This window comes from Miscanthus floridulus, chromosome 3 (assembly GCF_019320115.1).
Source record: "Miscanthus floridulus cultivar M001 chromosome 3, ASM1932011v1, whole genome shotgun sequence".
In the NCBI taxonomy this organism is placed as follows: Eukaryota; Viridiplantae; Streptophyta; class Magnoliopsida; order Poales; family Poaceae; genus Miscanthus; species Miscanthus floridulus.
This window is the reverse complement of record NC_089582.1, coordinates 48,641,121-48,658,821: the sequence shown is the minus strand read 5'-3', so window position 1 is coordinate 48,658,821 and position 17,701 is coordinate 48,641,121. Positions and strand designations below refer to the sequence as shown.

General features: G+C 54.1%; 1 protein-coding gene and 1 pseudogene across 1 annotated transcript; both read left to right on the top strand.

The window, feature by feature from the left end:
- The first annotated feature begins 573 nt into the window (after positions 1-573).
- LOC136543698 (galactoside 2-alpha-L-fucosyltransferase-like) lies at positions 574-2,022 on the top strand (annotated as a pseudogene).
- Positions 2,023-2,409: 387 nt separating this feature from the next.
- LOC136545675 (FBD-associated F-box protein At5g60610-like) lies at positions 2,410-4,492 on the top strand. The gene is made up of 3 exons (XM_066537669.1): positions 2,410-3,468; positions 3,583-3,729; positions 3,825-4,492. Exons 1-3 carry the CDS (start codon positions 2,446-2,448, stop codon positions 4,212-4,214), a joined length of 1,560 nt encoding a protein of 519 aa, XP_066393766.1. The 5' UTR covers positions 2,410-2,445; the 3' UTR covers positions 4,215-4,492.
- Positions 4,493-17,701: the final 13,209 nt, after the last annotated feature.

The following is a 17,701-nucleotide window of genomic DNA, read 5'->3' as shown; positions in this document are numbered from 1 at the left end:
AGTGGTGATGCCCGTGGCGGGCGGATGCCGTGGTGTAGGCGAGCGGTGAAGTGGAGCGCGGAGTGGGGGAGTCGGGCGGCACGGTGGAGTCGGCCGTGGAGGTCCGATGGAGCGATGGATAAGACTGCGATGATGGAGGTCGAACACAGTAGAGAGATTTTTGTTTTGAAGGAGTGCGGAAGGGAGCGAGTCCACGGATAAGGTAGGAAATGGGAAGTCACGTCTGTCCGTCCTGAGAGCATTACAAAAAAAGTGCAGATGACATACGGATGCAAGCAAATGTGAATTTGAGCTTTTTGAAAGAAATTTTGTACAATAAGAAACGTAAAAAAGAAAATTATCATGCAATAGAAGCAGGTTTGCGTGTTCAGATGAACAGTCACTCCGATCCATTTAGGAGTTTTTACATTTTTACCATTATTAAGATTGACGTTCACCCGATTATCACTCTTAGTTTGGCACTTACAACTTTATCATACGAGAGAACTTTGAGTTCTTAATTTACCACATTTGCACATGTGGCACCCCACGCCAGCCCGACACGTTGGCGCCCGGTCAGCATAGGCACGCGAAATGTCCTTGCTTCCCCTGGCCTGCTCCTCTCTCTCCATCTCTAGCAACCGGGTTCTACGGCTCCCTCTCACTGTCAGGTGGGCCCCACTCGTCAGCTTTGTCTTCCTATCGTCGTCGGAGCCTTCGGATTCGCCGCTGGAGAGCCACGACATCCTCCTCGGTGGCCTGCTCTCGCCGGACGTCAGCGAGAGCATCTGCCTGAGCCGATACCTCTCCTCGCTGTACCGCAGGGCGTCGCCGTACCTCGTGTTGCGGCTGCGCAAGTACGAGGCGCTCCACCGCAGGTGCGGGCCTAGCACGCCCTTGTACGACAAGTACGTGAGGCAGCTTGCCTCTGCCCACAACAGTATGGGCCTCGCTGAGTACAGCTACCTCATGTGGACGCTCGACAACCACCTCGGCGACCGCATGGTCTCCATGGCGTTCGCCTTTCTCTACGCGCTGCTCACCCACCGCGTCTTGCTCATCGACATGGCCAAGGACATGGCGGGCCTCTTCTGCGAGCCCTTCCCGGGCACGTCCTGGGAGCTGCCCCCGGGCTTCCCCGTGCACAACCTCACGCAGCTCTGCCGTGGCAGCGAGCATAGCTACGGGAGCTTGCTGGGCACCAAGAAGATCAGCAACGACGACCCCGTCGGCGTGCGGTCCGAGTCGCTGCCGTCGTACGCGTACCTCCACCTGGCACATGACTACCAGCTGCCCGACCAGCGCTTCTTCTGCGACGACGACCAGACCATGCTGGGGAAGGTGAACTGGCTGCTGCTGTGCTCCGACCTCTACTTCGTGTCGGGGCTGTTCCTCGTGCCACAGTTCGAGGACGAGCTCCGGTGGATGTTCCTGACCACAGACACGGCGTTCCACCACATCGAAAGGTACCTGTTCCACCCGTCCAACAAGGTGTGGAAGATGATCTAGGGGTACTACACGTCGTACATGGCCTAGTTCGATGAGAAGATTGGGCTTCAGATCACGACCCTCGCAAGGAACTCTGTGTCGACGGAGGCGTACTTCAACCAGATCGCGGCGTGCACGAGTCAGGAGAAGATCCTGCCCGAGGTAGATCCCAAAGTGGTGTCAAGTGAGCACGCGGTGGCTGCGACGTCGTCCAAGGCGGTGCTCGTCATCTCGGCGCAGCCGGAATATGCCGAAAGGCTCAAGTCCATGTACTACGAGCAGGCCACGGTGACCGGCGAGCATGTCAGCGTGCTGCAGCCACTAGGAGCTGGAAACCAGCCGCAGAACCACAAGGTGCTGGTGGAGATGTTCCTGCAGAGCTACTGCGACGTGTCCGTGGTGAGCGGGTGGTCAACGGTGGGCTACGTCGGCCACGACCTCGCCGGGTTGAGGCCGTGGCTACTACTGCCACCGAGGAGGATCTCGCGAGGAGCTCCGTCGCCACTGGGGAGCTCGCATGGGGAGCAGCTGCTCCGGCGAGGACCCAGCTGTTAGGGATGGAGCTAGAAGACGAAGCTGATGCCAGGGGCAGCAATGACATTTCGCGTGCCTATGCTGACTGGGCGTCAACGTGTCGGGCTGGCGTGGCGTGCCACATGCGCAAATGTGGTAAATTAAGAACTCAAAGTTCTCTCATATGGCAAAGTTGTAAGTGCCAAACTAAGAGTGATAATCAGATGAACGTCAATCTTAATAATGGTAAAAATGTAAAAGCCCCATCCATTTACATGTTGATTCTCTCTTTTATGTTTGCATTCGAAATTGGCTGTGAAGTCTCACGTGTATGCTCTGGGCCCATGGGCCGGGAACGGGAGGCCTCTGGATGCTGCACGCACCCAAAACCCTACGGAGCTTCAGCCAGCCGTCGTGTTTCCCCTTTACCCGTCCCGCCCCCAATCAACCCAACGGCCGGCGGCCATGGAGGCTCTGGCGGCGGCGCCTCGCCGTGCCAAGAGAAGGAAGCCGGAGGCGCCCAAGAGCCCGGAACAGGAGGATGGAGCAAACATCTCGTCGCTGGTACCAGCGACAAGTGCGCCTGATTCCTGTCCTCCTGGAGCCGGAGGAGACGAATCCCACATCCAAGATCCACCGCCTGGAGCCGGTGGAGAAGAAGAAGATGGGATCGACCGAATCAGCCTCCTCCCGGACGCCATTCTGGGTGAGGTCATCTCTCTCCTCCCCACCAAGGATGCCGCCCGCACCCAAATCCTCGCCAACCGGTGGCGCCATCTCTGGCGCTCCGCCCCTCTCAACCTCGACGGCCGTGACCTTCGCACCATCGATGTCGTCTCCCGCATCCTCTCCGCCCACCGGGGCCCCGGCCGCCGCTTTCGCTTCCCCGCACAACACCTGCAGTACTACCCCGCCATTGTGGATGCTTGGCTCAGATCCCCCGCCCTCGACAACCTCCAGGAGATTGATTGCTGCATCGACATATATGCACCGGATGTGTTGCAAGCACCACCTCAGCCGGCGTCTACCTTCCGGTTCTCGTCGTGCCTTTGCGTAGCCACTCTCAGCCAGTGCCACCTCTCTGACGACGTCGCCCAGGCGCTTCAGTTCCCCAAGCTCAAGAAGCTCTCACTTCAATGGGTCAGCATTTCGGAGGATTCCCTGCATAGCATCATTGCTGCTTCTCCCGTCCTCGAGTGCTTGCTGCTTAGCACCATCTTTGGCTTCCGCTGTGTCAGGATCAACTCAGCTAGCCTTACAAGCATTGGAGTGGGTGCTAATGCTGGGTATGAACCAACAGTGACATTCTTAGAAGAATTCATCATCGAGGATGCCCCTTGCCTTAAAAGGATTCTGTATCATCGACCACCACAATTGCCCATGCGACTGCAAGTGTCAGTTATTTCAGCACCCAATCTAGAGACCTTGGGTTGCCTAAAGTATTCTGATTACTCTTCCAGACTCACGTTGGGCTCTACGATTATTGAGGTACCTCTTGGTTTCCTACCTATTGCCTACAGGTTCTGAGCTGCTTTTTTGTGTGCAGAATTTTTTTTCTGAAAATATCGAATTTTATAAATGTGCTGACGCATTTTCATGCAGCCATGCTACATAAAGGAATTCCGGGTCATTAACTCAACGCCGGCATGTACTGTCAAGATTTTAGCAATCAATATTTTTAATCTTCGCCTGGATGTGATTATTGACTTAATGAGATGCTTCCCATGCTTGGAGAAGTTGTATATCCAGGTAAACATATATTCTTTGGATCTGGTTTAATTTGATATTGTGTCAATTCTTCTTGAAATAGTTGTGGTTGTATGCTGTTTTTTTTAAAATTTCAGTCATACGAGGAGGGAGACAAGAATTTGTGGCACCGTAAACATCATAATCTTATTAAATGCCTTGACATCCGTCTCAAGACAGTTGTGTTGAATAATTATCGAGGCATAAAGTCACAAGTTAACTTTACCACGTTCTTTGTACTGAACGCAAAGATGCTGGAGTCAATGACATTTGAGTGTCAAAGGGACAGTGTGACTGATAGATTTCTTGCAGAGCAGCACCAGCTGCTCCAGCTGGAGAAAAGGGCTTCAAGATGTGCTCGGTTTTATTTTACTACTGAAAGCTGTCGCCATGAGTTTTTGCATATCAATCATGCCCATGATTTGTCTATAAGCGATCCCTTTGAATGTGTTGAAGCAGGGGTTGGTGCATGCCTATCCTTTGAGTAGTTACTGCCTGACTCTACTCCTGATTGCTGTTAAATTCGATGAGGTCTATTTTTTTCCCCAGTGTTGAAATAGGGGGTTGCAAAATGAACTATGTGTATTGTAAGATTTGTGTAATTGTGGCACTCTGCCAGAGCCGCAGTTTAACTTACTAATCTATAAACCACTAGATCTTCATGCAAAAGTTATTGGCAATGTTTGAGGATGCTGGTTGTAGGTAATGTTGGTATACTCTTGGTTAATAAAGTAGAGCTAGTGTCAAAATATCACTTAGTTGAAAATGTTTTTTATTTGACCTTTAATAATTGTGGTCAGTAGGCTACTTAATTACTAAATTGGTCTTAAATGTATGGCTCCTCTTTCTCACCAGATTGCTCGCTGCTTGAACAGCTCCCACTTCCAGGTAACAATTGTTCCCTCTAAGCAACTTTATTTGTTATATGTTTCTCTTTTGGTTGAGTTGTTGACTTGTTGGCCTACTCTTCCGTTGTCAACATTGGATTAGTTGTACCTGTGAGATAATTATCATATTTTGCTTGGCTAAATGTTATTCTATGCTGGTTTGTTATAATAGTATTACCTCCTTTCACCACTAACTTAAAAATCATATCACTTGTTTGTTCTATTGATTTCCAGTTTACTTTGTGAGAAGTCTTTGTCAACTGTGTTTGCTTGAATGCGCATATTGTCGGTGTAGAAAGTGACCAACACGTAAATATTTGTAGTTTTGTTGTATGTTGTGATCGGATGTGGCCTAACATTTAATGACACAGGGTTTATACTGGTTCAGGCAACATGCCATATGTCTAGTTTGAGTTGGTCAGTGACTTTATTCCTGAGCCCAGGTGCTCGAAGTTTGCTGTGGGGTTACAAACGAGAGGGAGTAAGATAGGGGGTGCAAGAGGTCTGGTCGGACTCTGGTCTGAAGGGCCAAGAGTGATGGGACCTCCTACGTGCGTTGAGTGTTTGAGCGTGTGCTCAAGGTTTGAATCTAGTGGTTCTATTGTGTGTGAGTGAACTGATCCTACTGGAGTTGATCTCCCTATTGGGAGAGAGCGTATCCTCTTTTATAGATGAAGGGGACAACTTTACAAGAGAGAGAGAGATAGAGTACGTATGCTACTAAGTGTTGTCCACATTGTTGGGTACAAGATGATTGTAGGCGTCCATAACACTGTTGATGTCAGACGCATGTGGGAGGTTTTTACCGTGTTCTCCATGTAGGGCAAATAATGACGCCTATAATACTGTTGGTGCCCAGAGGCATGTGGGGGAGCCTTTCCATGTTTGTCATGGTATGGGAGTTGATGGCGTCCACAACACTGTTGGGCAAATGTCGGCTCCCACAATACTGATTGGGTTCTAATATGTCTGGAAGGTTGCAGGACACCCTTCTGACATGTACTGTTGGTATTGTCCTGCAGGTGTATAGGGTACGGTCCTTGGTATTGCGGTTGACTTGAGTGTCCTGTTTTATCTGCTTCGCTCGTTACCTAGTCCTTACCGAGTGGGCGTTCCCGGTCGGTCGGTCCCAGTCGGCTCCGACTGTGCCAGTTGGAGAAGAGCTGTAAGCAGAGGTTTGGTGTATCCCTGGTCGAAGACGTGGGTCGGAGTCGGAAGCGGTGTTTGGCTAGGCCTTCTGGTTGGAGAGGTAGGCTGGAGTCAGATGCGAGCGATGTTCCTCCTTGGCCGGGCCTTTCGGTTGGAGAGGCAGGCTAGAGTCGGAAGCGAGCGCTGTTCCTTCTTAGCGAGGCCTTTCGGTCGGAGATTGGATCGCTCTTCTGTCATATCGTTTAGGTATTTGAGCTAGGCCAAGCCTTTGCTGGGAAGTCGATCCATGAGGGACTCCGGGTTTATGAACCCGACAGGAGCCCTCGGGCGATTCAGGTAGAATCGTCTGGGGGATTTTTGTCTTGACGGCAGGTGCGCATGGTGTAGCCCTCGAGCCCTCGGGTGATTCAGATAGAATCGTCTAGGGGGTTTTTCGTGTTGTCAGCGGGGAAAGTTTTGTTTCGTCAGTGGGTGTAGCCCCTGAGCCCTCGGGTGATTCGGGCAGAATCGCCTAGGGGGTTTTATTAGCGGGTGTGTCGCCGATCCTGGCGTCGGGCGCAACCGAGGCAGTTTAGGGATTGGGCGAGACGGAGTTCGCGGATCCTGGCGTCGGGCGTAGCCGAGGAAGTTTGGGGATAAGGTGAGACGGAGTTGCGGATCCTGGCGCCGGACGCGGTCGAGGCAGTTTTAGGGATCGGGCGAGACATAGTCGCAGATCCTGGCGTCGGGCATAGCCGAGGTAGTTTTAGGGATCGGGCGAGACGGAGTCGCGAATCCTAGCATCGGGTGCAGTCGAGGAAGTTTAGGTATCGGGCGAGACGGAGTTCGCGGATCCTGGCGTCGGGCGTAGCCGAGGCAGTTTAGGGATCGAGAGAGACGGAGTCGCGGATCCTGGCGTCGGGCGCAGCCGAGGCAGTTTAGGGATTGGGCGAGACGGAGTTTGCGGATCCTGGCGTTGGGCGCAGCCGAGGCAGTTTAGGGATTGGGCGAGACAGAGTCGTGGATTCTGGCGTCGGGCGTAGCCGAGGCAGTTTAGGGATCGGACGAGACAGAGTTCGTGGATCCTAGCGTCGGGCGCAGCCGAGGCAGTTTAGGGATAGGGAGAGACAGAGTCGCGGATCCTAGCGTCGAGCGCAGCTGAGGCAGTTTAGGGATCGGACGAGACGGAGTCGCGAATCCTGGCGTCGGACACAGTCGAGGCAGTTTTAGGGATCGAGCGAGACAAAGACGCGGATCCTGGCGTCGGGCGTAGCTGAGGCAGTTTAGGGATCGGGCGAGACGGAGTCGTGGATCCTTGCGTCGGACGTAGCTGAGGCAGTTTTAGGGATCGGGCGAGACGCAGTCCCGGATCCTAGCGTCGGGCGCAGCCGAGGCAGTTTTTTGGGATCGGGCGAGACGGAGTCACGGATCCTGGCGTCGGGCGCAGCCGAGGCAGTTTAGAGATCGGGCGAGATGGAGTTAGCGGATCCTGGCGTCGGGCGCAGCCGAGGCAGTTTAGGGATCGGGCGAGATGGAGTTGTGGATCCAGGCGTCGGACGTGTCGAGGCAGTTTTAGGGATCGGGCAAGACAGAGTTCGCGGATCCTGGCGTCGGGCGCAACCAAGGCAGTTTAGGGATCGGGCGAGACGGAGTCTCGGATCCTAGCATCGGGCGTAGCCGATGCAGTTTTTTGGGATCGGGCGAGACAGGGTCGCGGATCCTGGCATCGGGCGCAGCCAAAGTAGTTTAGGGATCGGGCGAAACAGAGTTAGTGGATCCTGGCGTCGGGCGCAGCCGAGGCAGTTTAGGGATCGGGCGAGACGGAGTCGCGGATCTTGGCGTCGGGCGCAGCCGAGGCAGTTTAGGCATCGGGCGAGACAGAGTTCGCGGATCCTAGAAACAGGCGCAACGTGGCAGTTTAGGGATTGGACGAGACAGAGTCGCGGATTCTGACGTCGGGCGCAGCCGAGGCAGTTTAGTGATCGGGCGAGACGGAGTTCGCGGATCCTGGCGTCAGGCGCAGCCAATGCAGTTTAGGGATAGGGAGAGACAGAGTCGCGAATCCTGGCATTGGACACAGCCGAGGCAGTTTAGGGATCGGGCGAGATGGAGTCGCGGATCCTGGCGTAGGACGCAGTCGAGGCAGTTTTAGGGATCGGGTGAGACGGAGTCGCGGATCCTGGCACCGGACGCGGTCGAGGCAGTTTTAGGGATCGGGCGAGACGTAGTCGTGGATCCTGGCGTCGGGCATATCCGAGGCAGTGTTAGGGATTGGGCTAGACGGAGTCGCGGATCCTAGCATCGGGCGTAATCGAGGAAGTTTAGGTATCGGGTGAGATGGAGTTCGCGGATCCTGGCTTCGGACGTAGCCGACGCAGTTTAGGGATCGGGCGAGACGGAGTCGTGGATCCTAGCGTCGGGCGTAGCCAAGGCAATTTAGGGATCGGGTGAGACTGAGTTCGCGGATCCTGGCGTTGGGCGCAGCCGAGGCAGTTTAGGGATTGGGCGAGACGGAGTCGTGGATTCTGGCGTCGGGCGTAGCCGAGGCAGTTTAGGGATCGGGCGAGACGGAGTCACGGATCCTAGCGTCGGTCCTAGCCGAGGCAGTTTTTTAGGATCGGGCGAGACAGAGTTGCGGATCCTGGTGTCGGGCGCAGCCGAGGCAGTTTAGGGATCGGGCGAGATGGAGTTAGCGGATCCTGGCGTCGGGCGCATCCGAGGCAGTTTAGGGATCGGGCGAGATGGAGTTGTGGATCCATGCGTCGGACGTGCCGAGGCAGTTTTAGGGATCGGGCAAGACAAAGTTCGTGGATCTTGGCGTCGGGCGTAGCCGAGGCAGTTTAGGGATCGGGCTAGACAGAGTCACGGATCCTAGCGTCGGGCGCAACCGAGGTAGTTTTTTGGGATCGGGCAAGACAGAGTCGTGGATCCTGGTGTCGGGAGCAGCCAAAGTAGTTTAGGGATTGGGCGAGACGGAGTTAGTGGATCCTAGCGTCGGGCGCAGCCGAGGCAGTTTAGGGATCGGGCGAGACGGAGTCACGGATCCTAGCGTCGGGCGTAGCCGGGGCAGTTTAGGCATCAGGCGAGACAGAGTTCGTGGATCCTGGCGACGGGCGCAGCCGAGGCAGTTTAGGGATTGGGCAAGACGGAGTCGTGGATTCTGGCGTCGGGCACAGCCGAGGCAGTTTAGGGATCGGGCGAGACGGAGTTCGCGGATCCTAGCGTCGGGTGCAGCCAAGACAGTTTAGGGATAGGGAGAGACGGAGTCGTGGATCCTGGTGTCGGACGCAGCCGAGGCAGTTTAGGGATTGGGCGAGACGGAGTCGCGGATCCTGGCGTCGGGCGTAGCCGAGGCAGCTTTTTGGGATCAGGCGAGACGGAGTCGCGGATCCTGGCGTCGGGCGCAGCCGAGGCAGTTTAGGGATCCGGCGAGATGGAGTTAGCGGATCCTAGCGTCGGGCGCAGCTGAGGTAGTTTAGCGATCGGGCGAGATGAAGTTGTGGATCCAGGCGTCGAACGTGTCGAGGCAGTTTTAGGGATCGGGCAAGACAGAGTTCGCGGATCCTGGCGTCGGGCGCAACCGAGGCAGTTTTGGGATCGGGCGAGATGGAGTCACGGATCCTAGCGTCGGGCGCAGCCGAGACAGTTTTTTGGATTGAGCGAGACAGAGTCGCGGATCCTAGCATCGGGCGTAGCCAAAGCATTTTAGGGATCGGGCGAGATGGAGTGAGCGGATCCTGGCATCGGGCGCAGTTGAGGCAGTTTAGGGATCGGGCGAGATGGAGTCGCGGATCCTGGCGTCGGGCGCAGCCGAGGTAGTTTTGGCATCGGGCGAGATAGAGTTCTGGATCCAGGCGTCGGACGTGCCGAGGCTGTTTTAGGGATCGGGCAAGACAGAGTTCATGGATCCTGGCGTCGGGCGCAACCGAGACAGTTTTGGGATCGGGTGAGACGGAGTCACGGATCTTGGTGTCGGGTGCAGCAAAAGCAGTTTAGGGATCGGGCGAGACGGAGTTAGCGGATCCTGGCGTCGGGCGCAGTCGAGGCAGTTTAGGGATCGGGCGAGATGGAGTCGCAGATCCTGACGTCGGGCGCAGCCGAGGCAGTTTAGGCATCGGGCGAGACAGAGTTCGCGGATCCTGGCGACGGGCGCAGCCGAGGCAGTTTAGGGATTGGGTGAGACGGAGTCGCGGATTCTGGCGTCGGGCGCAACCGAGGCAGTTTAGGGATCGGGCGAGACGGAGTTCGCGGATCTTGGCATCGGGCGCAGCCAAGGCAGTTTAGGGATAGGGAGAGATGGAGTCGCGGATCCTGGCGTCGGGCGCAGCCGAGGTAGTTTAGGGATCGGGCGAGATGGAGTCACCGATCTGGCGTCGGACGCAGTCGAGGCAGTTTTAGGGATCGGGTGAGACGGAGTCGCGGATCCTAGCGCCGGACGCGACCGAGGCAGTTTTAGGGATTAGGCGAGACGTAGTCGCGGATCCTGGCGTCGGGCGTATCCGAGGCAATTTTAGGGATCGGGCGAGACGGAGTCGCGGATCCTAGCATCAGGCGCAGTCGAGGAAGTTTAGGTATCGGGCGAGACGGAGTCGCGGATCCTGGCGTCGGGCGCAACCGAGGCAATTTAGGGATTGGGCGAGACGGAGTTCGCGGATCCTGGTGTTGGGCGCAGCCGAGGTAGTTTAGGGATTGGGCGAGATGGAGTCGCGGATTCTGGCGTCGGGCGCAGCCGAGGCAGTTTAGGGATCGGGAGAGACGGAGTCTCGGATCCTAGCGTCGGGCGCAATTGAGGCAGTTTAGGGATCGGGCGAGACGGAGTCGCGGATCCTGGCGTCGGACGCAGTCGAGGCAATTTTAGGGATCGAGCGAGACGGAGTCGTGGATCCTGGCGTCGGACGCAGCCGAGGCAGTTTTAGGGATCGGGCGAGACGGAGTCGCGGATCTAGGTGTCGGGCGTAGCCGAGGCAGTTTAGCGATCGGGCGAGATGGTGTCACGGATCCTGGCGTCGGGCGCAGCCGAGACAGTTTAGGGATCGGGCGAGATGGAGTCGTGGATCCAGGCGTCGGACGTGCCGAGTTAGTTTTAGGGATCGGGCGAGACAGGGTTCGCGGATCCTGGCGTCAGGCGCAGCCGAGGCAGTTCAGGGATCGGTCGAGACGGAGTCGCGGATCCTGGCTGTTGAAACATCGGCTTCTAACATGGGTGAGAAGTGGGCGGAGGCCTTCGTCTTAGTCAGGGTATTCGCCCGAGATGGGCGGAGGCTGGCCTCCGCCTAAGACGGGCGGAGGTCCCTGAACGCAGCACACTCCTGTCGGACAAAATCCTCTGTCGGAGGCTCCAGATAGAAGGTCGCTAAACGAGGGATTCAGTAGGCTTTGGCCAAGTAGGAGTAAGAGAAAGGGGCGGAGGCCCTCGGCTTTGGTCGATGCTCCAGACTCGGGCTTTGGCTCAGGCTCTGCCTGAAGGAGAGAGTGAGGATGAAGAACCGACTCACAAGAACTAGGGTTTCATAATTGCTTCACCAACCTCCTCCTCACAGTTACAAGTGTTCCCTATTTATAGGGCTCAACTACCACTGTACAAAGTTTACAACAGTGCCCATCGACTGCTACGGTACATTCCAGGAATATTCCAGCCCTAGTGTCTAATCTCAGGGGTGTTCTCATCAATCACACCGTCTCGCGATGTCTTCACCTTGGGCCTAAGCCGACACCCACTGGAGGCCCATCAACTGTTCTCACGTATGCCTTGCTGACTTGATCGTCCCGCACCTTGGTGGGCCTCCGACGCCTCGGGGAACACCTTCGCCATGATCACTGCACTAGGCATCCGTTGTCCCGGGGAGAGCCTCCGCCGTCCTAGGGAGAAACTCCACCGTCATTCTTGTACTAGGCCTCCGCCATCTTGGGAAGAGCCTCTGCTGGCTAGGCCTCCGCCGTCTTGGGGAGAAGCCTCCGCCGGCTGGGCCTCCGCCGTCTTGCGGAGAGCCTCCGCCGACTAGGCCTCCGCCATCTTGGGGAGAAGCCTCCGCCGGCTGGGCCTCCGCCGTCTTGGGGAGAGCCTCCGCCGGCTAGGCTTCCGCCGTCTTGGGGAGGGCCTCCGCCGACCGGGCCTCCGTCGTCTTGGGGAGAAGCCTCCGCGGCTGGCCCTCCGCCGTCTTATGGAGAGCCTCCGTCGGCTAGGCCTTCATCATCTTGGGGAGAGCCTCCGCCGGCTGGGTCTCCGTCGTCTTGCAGAGAGCCTCCGCCGATCGGGCCTCCGCCGTCTTGGGAAGAGCCTCCGTTGGCTAGGCCTCGCCGTCTTGGGGAGAGCCTCCGCCGGCTAGGCCTTCGCCGTCTTAGGGAGAGCCTCCGTCGGCCAGGCTTCCGCTGTCTTGGGGAGGGCCTCCGCCGGTCGGGCCTCCGCCGTCTTGGGGAGAAGCCTCCGCTAGCTGGGCCTCCGCCGTCGTGTGGAGAGCCTCTGCCGGCTAGGCCTCCACCGTCTTGGGGAGAGCCTCCACCTGCCGGGCCTTCGCCGTCTTAGGGAGAACCTCCGCCGGCTAGGCCTCCGCCATTATTCCTTTATCAGGCCTCTTCGAGGGGGAGTTGACCCATACTCCGTATGGGCTCCCCCAATAGTAGCCCCTCAGCTACTAGGTTATGGACGGTACTACATGACCTGGTAGATGTTCATACAAGAAGAGGCACTATACAACCCAGATCTTGGTTGCGAGGATTGCCCTCCGCAACCTATTCATGCACGCCTCGCTAAAAACTCCATCCCAAAAACCCTGTGGGAAAAAGGGCATGGAGAAAAGAGCACGCGCATGACTCCTACCTATACATGCACTAATTCCTTTGGCTTTTAGCTCTGAGTGCCTTTATCTTCTAGATTTCTTCATCTATGGCCTTCGGCTCCTTCTGCTGCTTCTATAGCATGGTTCATCGGCTTCGCTCAGTGCTCTGGTCTTCATTTCTGGGACCTTCACGATGCGTAGGTCTGTATCCTTGAGGCCTTTGCTTCTGATGTCTTTTTGGCGTGCAGGTGTGTCTCCAAGGCCCGATCGTATGAGCCTTCATCTGTCTCTTTTCGGTGCAAAGGTCTTCACCTTCGGGTCTTCCGCCATTAGTGTCATCTCGGCGTGCGGGTCTCCGCCTCCGAGGCCTCCCCAAGTCTTCATCTTTGGGGTCTTCGCCTCTAGTGCCTTCATGATGCGCAGGCCTCTGCTTCCAAAGCCTTCGCAGGTGTTTATCTCCGAGGTCTTTACCTCCAAGTCAGGTATTATCTTGGCATGCTGGCCTCCGTAGGCCTTTGACTTTTCTTCGGGCGGAGGTCTTCATCTTCGATCCTTCTTTGGGCGGTGGTCTTCGACTTTTCTTCGGGCGGAGGTCTTCGTCTCCGATCCTTCTTTGGGTGGAGGCCTTCATCTTTTCTTCAGGCGGAGGTCTTCGTCTCCGATCCTTCTGTGGGTGGAGGCCTTCGTCTTTTCTTCAGGCGGAGGTCTTCATCTCCGATCCTTCTTTGGGCGGAGGTCTTCGACTTTTCTTTGGGCGGAGGTCTTCGTCTCCGATCCTTCTTTAGGTAGAGGTCTTCGACTAAATCTTCGCTCACGAGCGCCAGACAAAAGACCTCACGCTCCTGAGTGGTTGGTCCTCCGGTGCACTCCCCTAGCCCCTCTTGGCTGGCGTTTGTGGCCGAGTTTTTAGCCACGATTGGTGTAGTCGACGTAGTCGTAGTAGTGGAAGTAGGTGTTCAGAACCAAGTTTGCCGATGTAGACGTCGATGAAGGTGTTGTAGAACTTGGTGTCGAAGGTGTCGATGGAGGTTCTTGAGCCATATTGCAAAAGTTTTTGACAGAGGCGATGTTGTTGTACACGATGAAGGTGTCGATGAAGCCCCTCATGCCGTCGCGTTGGCGGAGGCTAGTTATCATGGTTTTGCCGAAGGCCCTCCTGCAAAGCTGCTTGGCGATGGCCCTCCTAAGAAAAAGGTGTTTTGGCGGAGGCGATATTGTTGAAGTTTATCGAAGGCGAAGGCAATGCCGACATAGACGCCGACGCCGCGTGTCGAAGGCCGGAGAAGTCATAAAAATGCAACTGAGTTGATCTCCTGCATTTTTAGGGACTTAGGTTGGGCATTATAGCTTCGTCGAATATCGACTTGCTTTGCAAGTCTTTCGACACTTGGAAAGGCACTGGCTTTTCCACTAGCTGCAAAAGATGGTTAGTCATTTATATGATACGTGAAGTTAGCACGAGAGCTTTAGCTTCGTGACCTGGTGCCCGTGTTGGTTCAGGACTTCTTCCTGGATTTGATGTCTCAGCACGAGGGCCTTAGCTTCGTGACCTGGTGCCCATGTTGTTTCAGGACTTCTTTTAGGATTTTGATGTCTCAGCATGACAGCCTTAGCTTCGTGACCTGGTGCCCGTGTTGTTTCAGGACTTCTTCCAGGATTTTGATGCATAGAGTCATGGCGCTCGTGTATTCTTGGAACTTCTTTCGGGTGGCCCGGGCCATGCATTGCAATGTACTTATGCAATATATGTATGCGATGATGAGAATGATAGCATTTGCGCAACAATATTTAAAAGGTGTAAAGTTATTATGCATCCTGCAAAAATGATGGTAAAGTTTGAATAAAAGATAACCTCTGCATTGTATGAGAGGGTTATAGTTTTAGATGGCTAGAGAAGGCTGCCACTTGATAGCCTGCATGAGCACAGATAAGATTCATAGCAGTGACTATAGTAAGGATTAGTTCCCTGTGAAGGTTAGCTCAAATATTTGATTGATATAGATATTATGAAGATCTTCAAAGAATTTAGTCAGTATAGCCTGCAAAAAAGAGGAAGACATGTTAGTGTTTGTGGGTTCGAAGGTTGGTTGGATGTCGAAAGTCAATTTTTGATGGAGGTCTCCGACTAGAAAGCTATTAACAGGCGAAGGCTGTAGAGTGGCGAAGGCTACCAACTGATGAAGTTCAATGAGTGACGAAGACCAATAAGTGACGAAGGCTGCTGAAAACCAATGATAGATGAAATCCACTGATTGATGAACGAAGACCATGACTAACGAAGGCTCAAAAAGACGAAGGCCAAAGACTGACAAAGGTTATTGACTGGTGAAGGCCAATACGTGTCAAAGGCACTGACTGGCGAAGACCGTTGACAGATGAATAATCGGCGAAGGTCCTTACTGACACATGCCCAGCTGAAAGTTGTAGAGAACCTTGATTGATGAAAGCCACTGACTGATGACGGAGGCTGCATTGATCGAAGGCTGCCCACTGACTGATGACGGAGGCTGCACTGATCGAAGGCTGCCCACTGACTGATGATGGAGGCTGCTCTGATCGAAGGCTGCCCACTGACTAATGACGGAGGCTGCTGACTGATCGAAGGCTGCCCACTGACTGATGATGGAGGGCACTGATCGAAGGCTGCCCACTAACTGATGACGGAGGCTGCTGACTGATCGAAGGCTGCCCACTGACTGATAGAGTTTGCTCACTGTCGAAGGCCTATGACTGATGTAGGCTGCCTAAAACCAATAATATGTGAAGTCCACTGATTGATGAACGAAGACCATGACTGACAGAGGCTCAAACCGACGAAGGCCAAAGGCTGACGAAGGTTATTGACTGGTGAAGGCCAATACGTGTCGAAGGCTGTGGAGAACCAATGATAAGGTGCACTGACATATAAGCGAAGACCAATAATCGGCGGAGGTTGTTGGCTGTCGAATACCACTTACTGGAGAAGGCCATTTATAGATAAATATTCACTGACTCAGAGGATCACTGAGTTTTCTGATAAGTGTTGAATATTCCATGAGAACCACTAACTGACTGATCCAAAGATTTGTTGGACAGATATGTGACGAAGGCTGATCACTTAACGAGAAGAATTGCCTGATGAGGAGTACTACTGATTTGTCTTGAGGAGGTGCAAATGCGCATATAACAAATAAAATATATTCTAAGGGGGTTAACTTGGGAGGATAAGAGATACTTATAGTGCTGGTGACCTGCATGTTAGTAAAAAAAAGATTCGACGAAAGTTTAAAATTATTTTAAGTTAGCCGGGTCAAGGCCAGACATGTATAGCCACTCAGGCCATGCTTTTGATGCGGCGAAGGCCACAACAAGTTTTTTGGTCACGTTGGTGACAAGTTGTACACCAAGGTTGGTTTACGAAATTTGCCTTGAAAGGCAAAGGTTAGACAAGAATGTGTAAAAATAAATGACAAGGGCGAAATTTGTTAGGATTATAAGCTGATGAAAGGTATTCTCTTATGCTATTTTGATACCTGTGGTGTTGTAGTTCAAGAATTCGAAGTTGTGAAAAGGTAAGCAACTTAGCTGCGGTTTTGCGTCGGAGATCATCCTTCGTTGCCATCATGCTGGGCCGGCAGCTGCAGATAAAATTAGTTGGCAATTTCTGAGAACTGAACTGATAACTTATCTAGGCCTTCGTGTTACGCTAAGTTAGATAGCAGTGGTATCTTGCAACAGTTAGAGCCTTCTTCGGATTAGTCGTTAGCAGTCAATCAAACTACAGCCATGCCACGATGCGGCTCTTGTCACCGATGCGTTCTGTGGGCCTCCGACCATAGAGGGCGGAGGTCTTTGGCATCTAGATCCTGAGTGTTGTCCGAGGCGGAGGCCGAACGCTGGAGAACAACGTCCGGCCGAGGTGGTGGTCTGAATGATGCCTCAAGTCGGTGGTTCGGTCCACGTTGTGCATCTGAATCTGCAACCAGCCAAGGCGGTGGTCTGAATGGCTTGCTGGCCTGCGTGGTCGTCGGAGGTTGGACCAGGTACGTGCTTGTGTTCTAGCCAGAGGCCTTGAGTTGTGTACATTGCTTGTTGGAGTTTCTCCTGGCACCTTCGCTGGTTGTTAAGCAAAAATAGAAGAAGCAAAAAAAAAAAAAATAGAACATGCATGTTTGACATGTAAGTGAGGGGATGCTGATACTAAGAAGTTGATATTGAAATGGTTTACTCCACACTCGGAGCCCGGAGACGCGAAGGTCCCTTGTATGAAGATGTGCGAATTCTGGCGAAGGCTGAAGATCTTCTGTTTTTTTGTTGTTTTATGTTTTTTTTGCTTAACGTCCGAAAGGTTTCAACTCTCAAATCTTTGGTCGGAGGTTATAGGAATTCGAAGCTTGGCCTGGACCTCCGCCACTCTAGTCGGAGGCTCCTTTGGGCTTGCATTCTAGCCGGCGTAGATGCTACAGGCAAACAATGGGAACGCTACGCGTGCTCTATTGGTTAGCCGGAGGCTATATATTTTTGTCAAAAGGTCTGGGAACAAAGAAAACTCATGGATGTACGTGCTGGACTGCCCTGTGTGATCCAAATCTCCGAAGGCTTATATAGACTCTGTACATCTTTGTACTGTAGACAAAGCTTAGTGAAGCATTGCACAGTTACTGTATATAGGTGCATCATGACTGTAAGCAAACTAGGTGTACGAATTGGTATCGTGTTGGATTAATGGTGAGGCAATAATTACTGCTGAATTGGAAAGAGAGTATGTGAGTATACGTTACTTATCTGGCCTTCGTACGATGGTACAGTATGTGTTTGCTGGCCGGAGAGGTGAACTGTCGTAGCAGGTAGAGCCTTTGCTTTGGCGTTTGGGCTGTTCGACTTTAACAGTCGACGCCGCGCATCTTGAAGGAGGTTGAGCGTTGGCGAGCCTAGGCCACGACCTACGGCGAGTGCAACGCTGCCTAATGGGTGCACAGCGAGCACGACGGTGTGGCACGCAAAAGGTCATGAGCACCGTAGAACCATTGGCGTTGTTGAGGTTGGGGGCGCCGTCGTCGTGGGCGTCTAGGTGTTCCAGGACATGGGCGCCCGGGCATCGAAGGCGAGCAACTCTCGAAAAAAATTCGTGCTGAGCACGGTGGGCGCCACTGTTGAAACATCGGCTTCTAACAAGGGTGAGAAGTGGGCGGAGGCCTTCGTCTT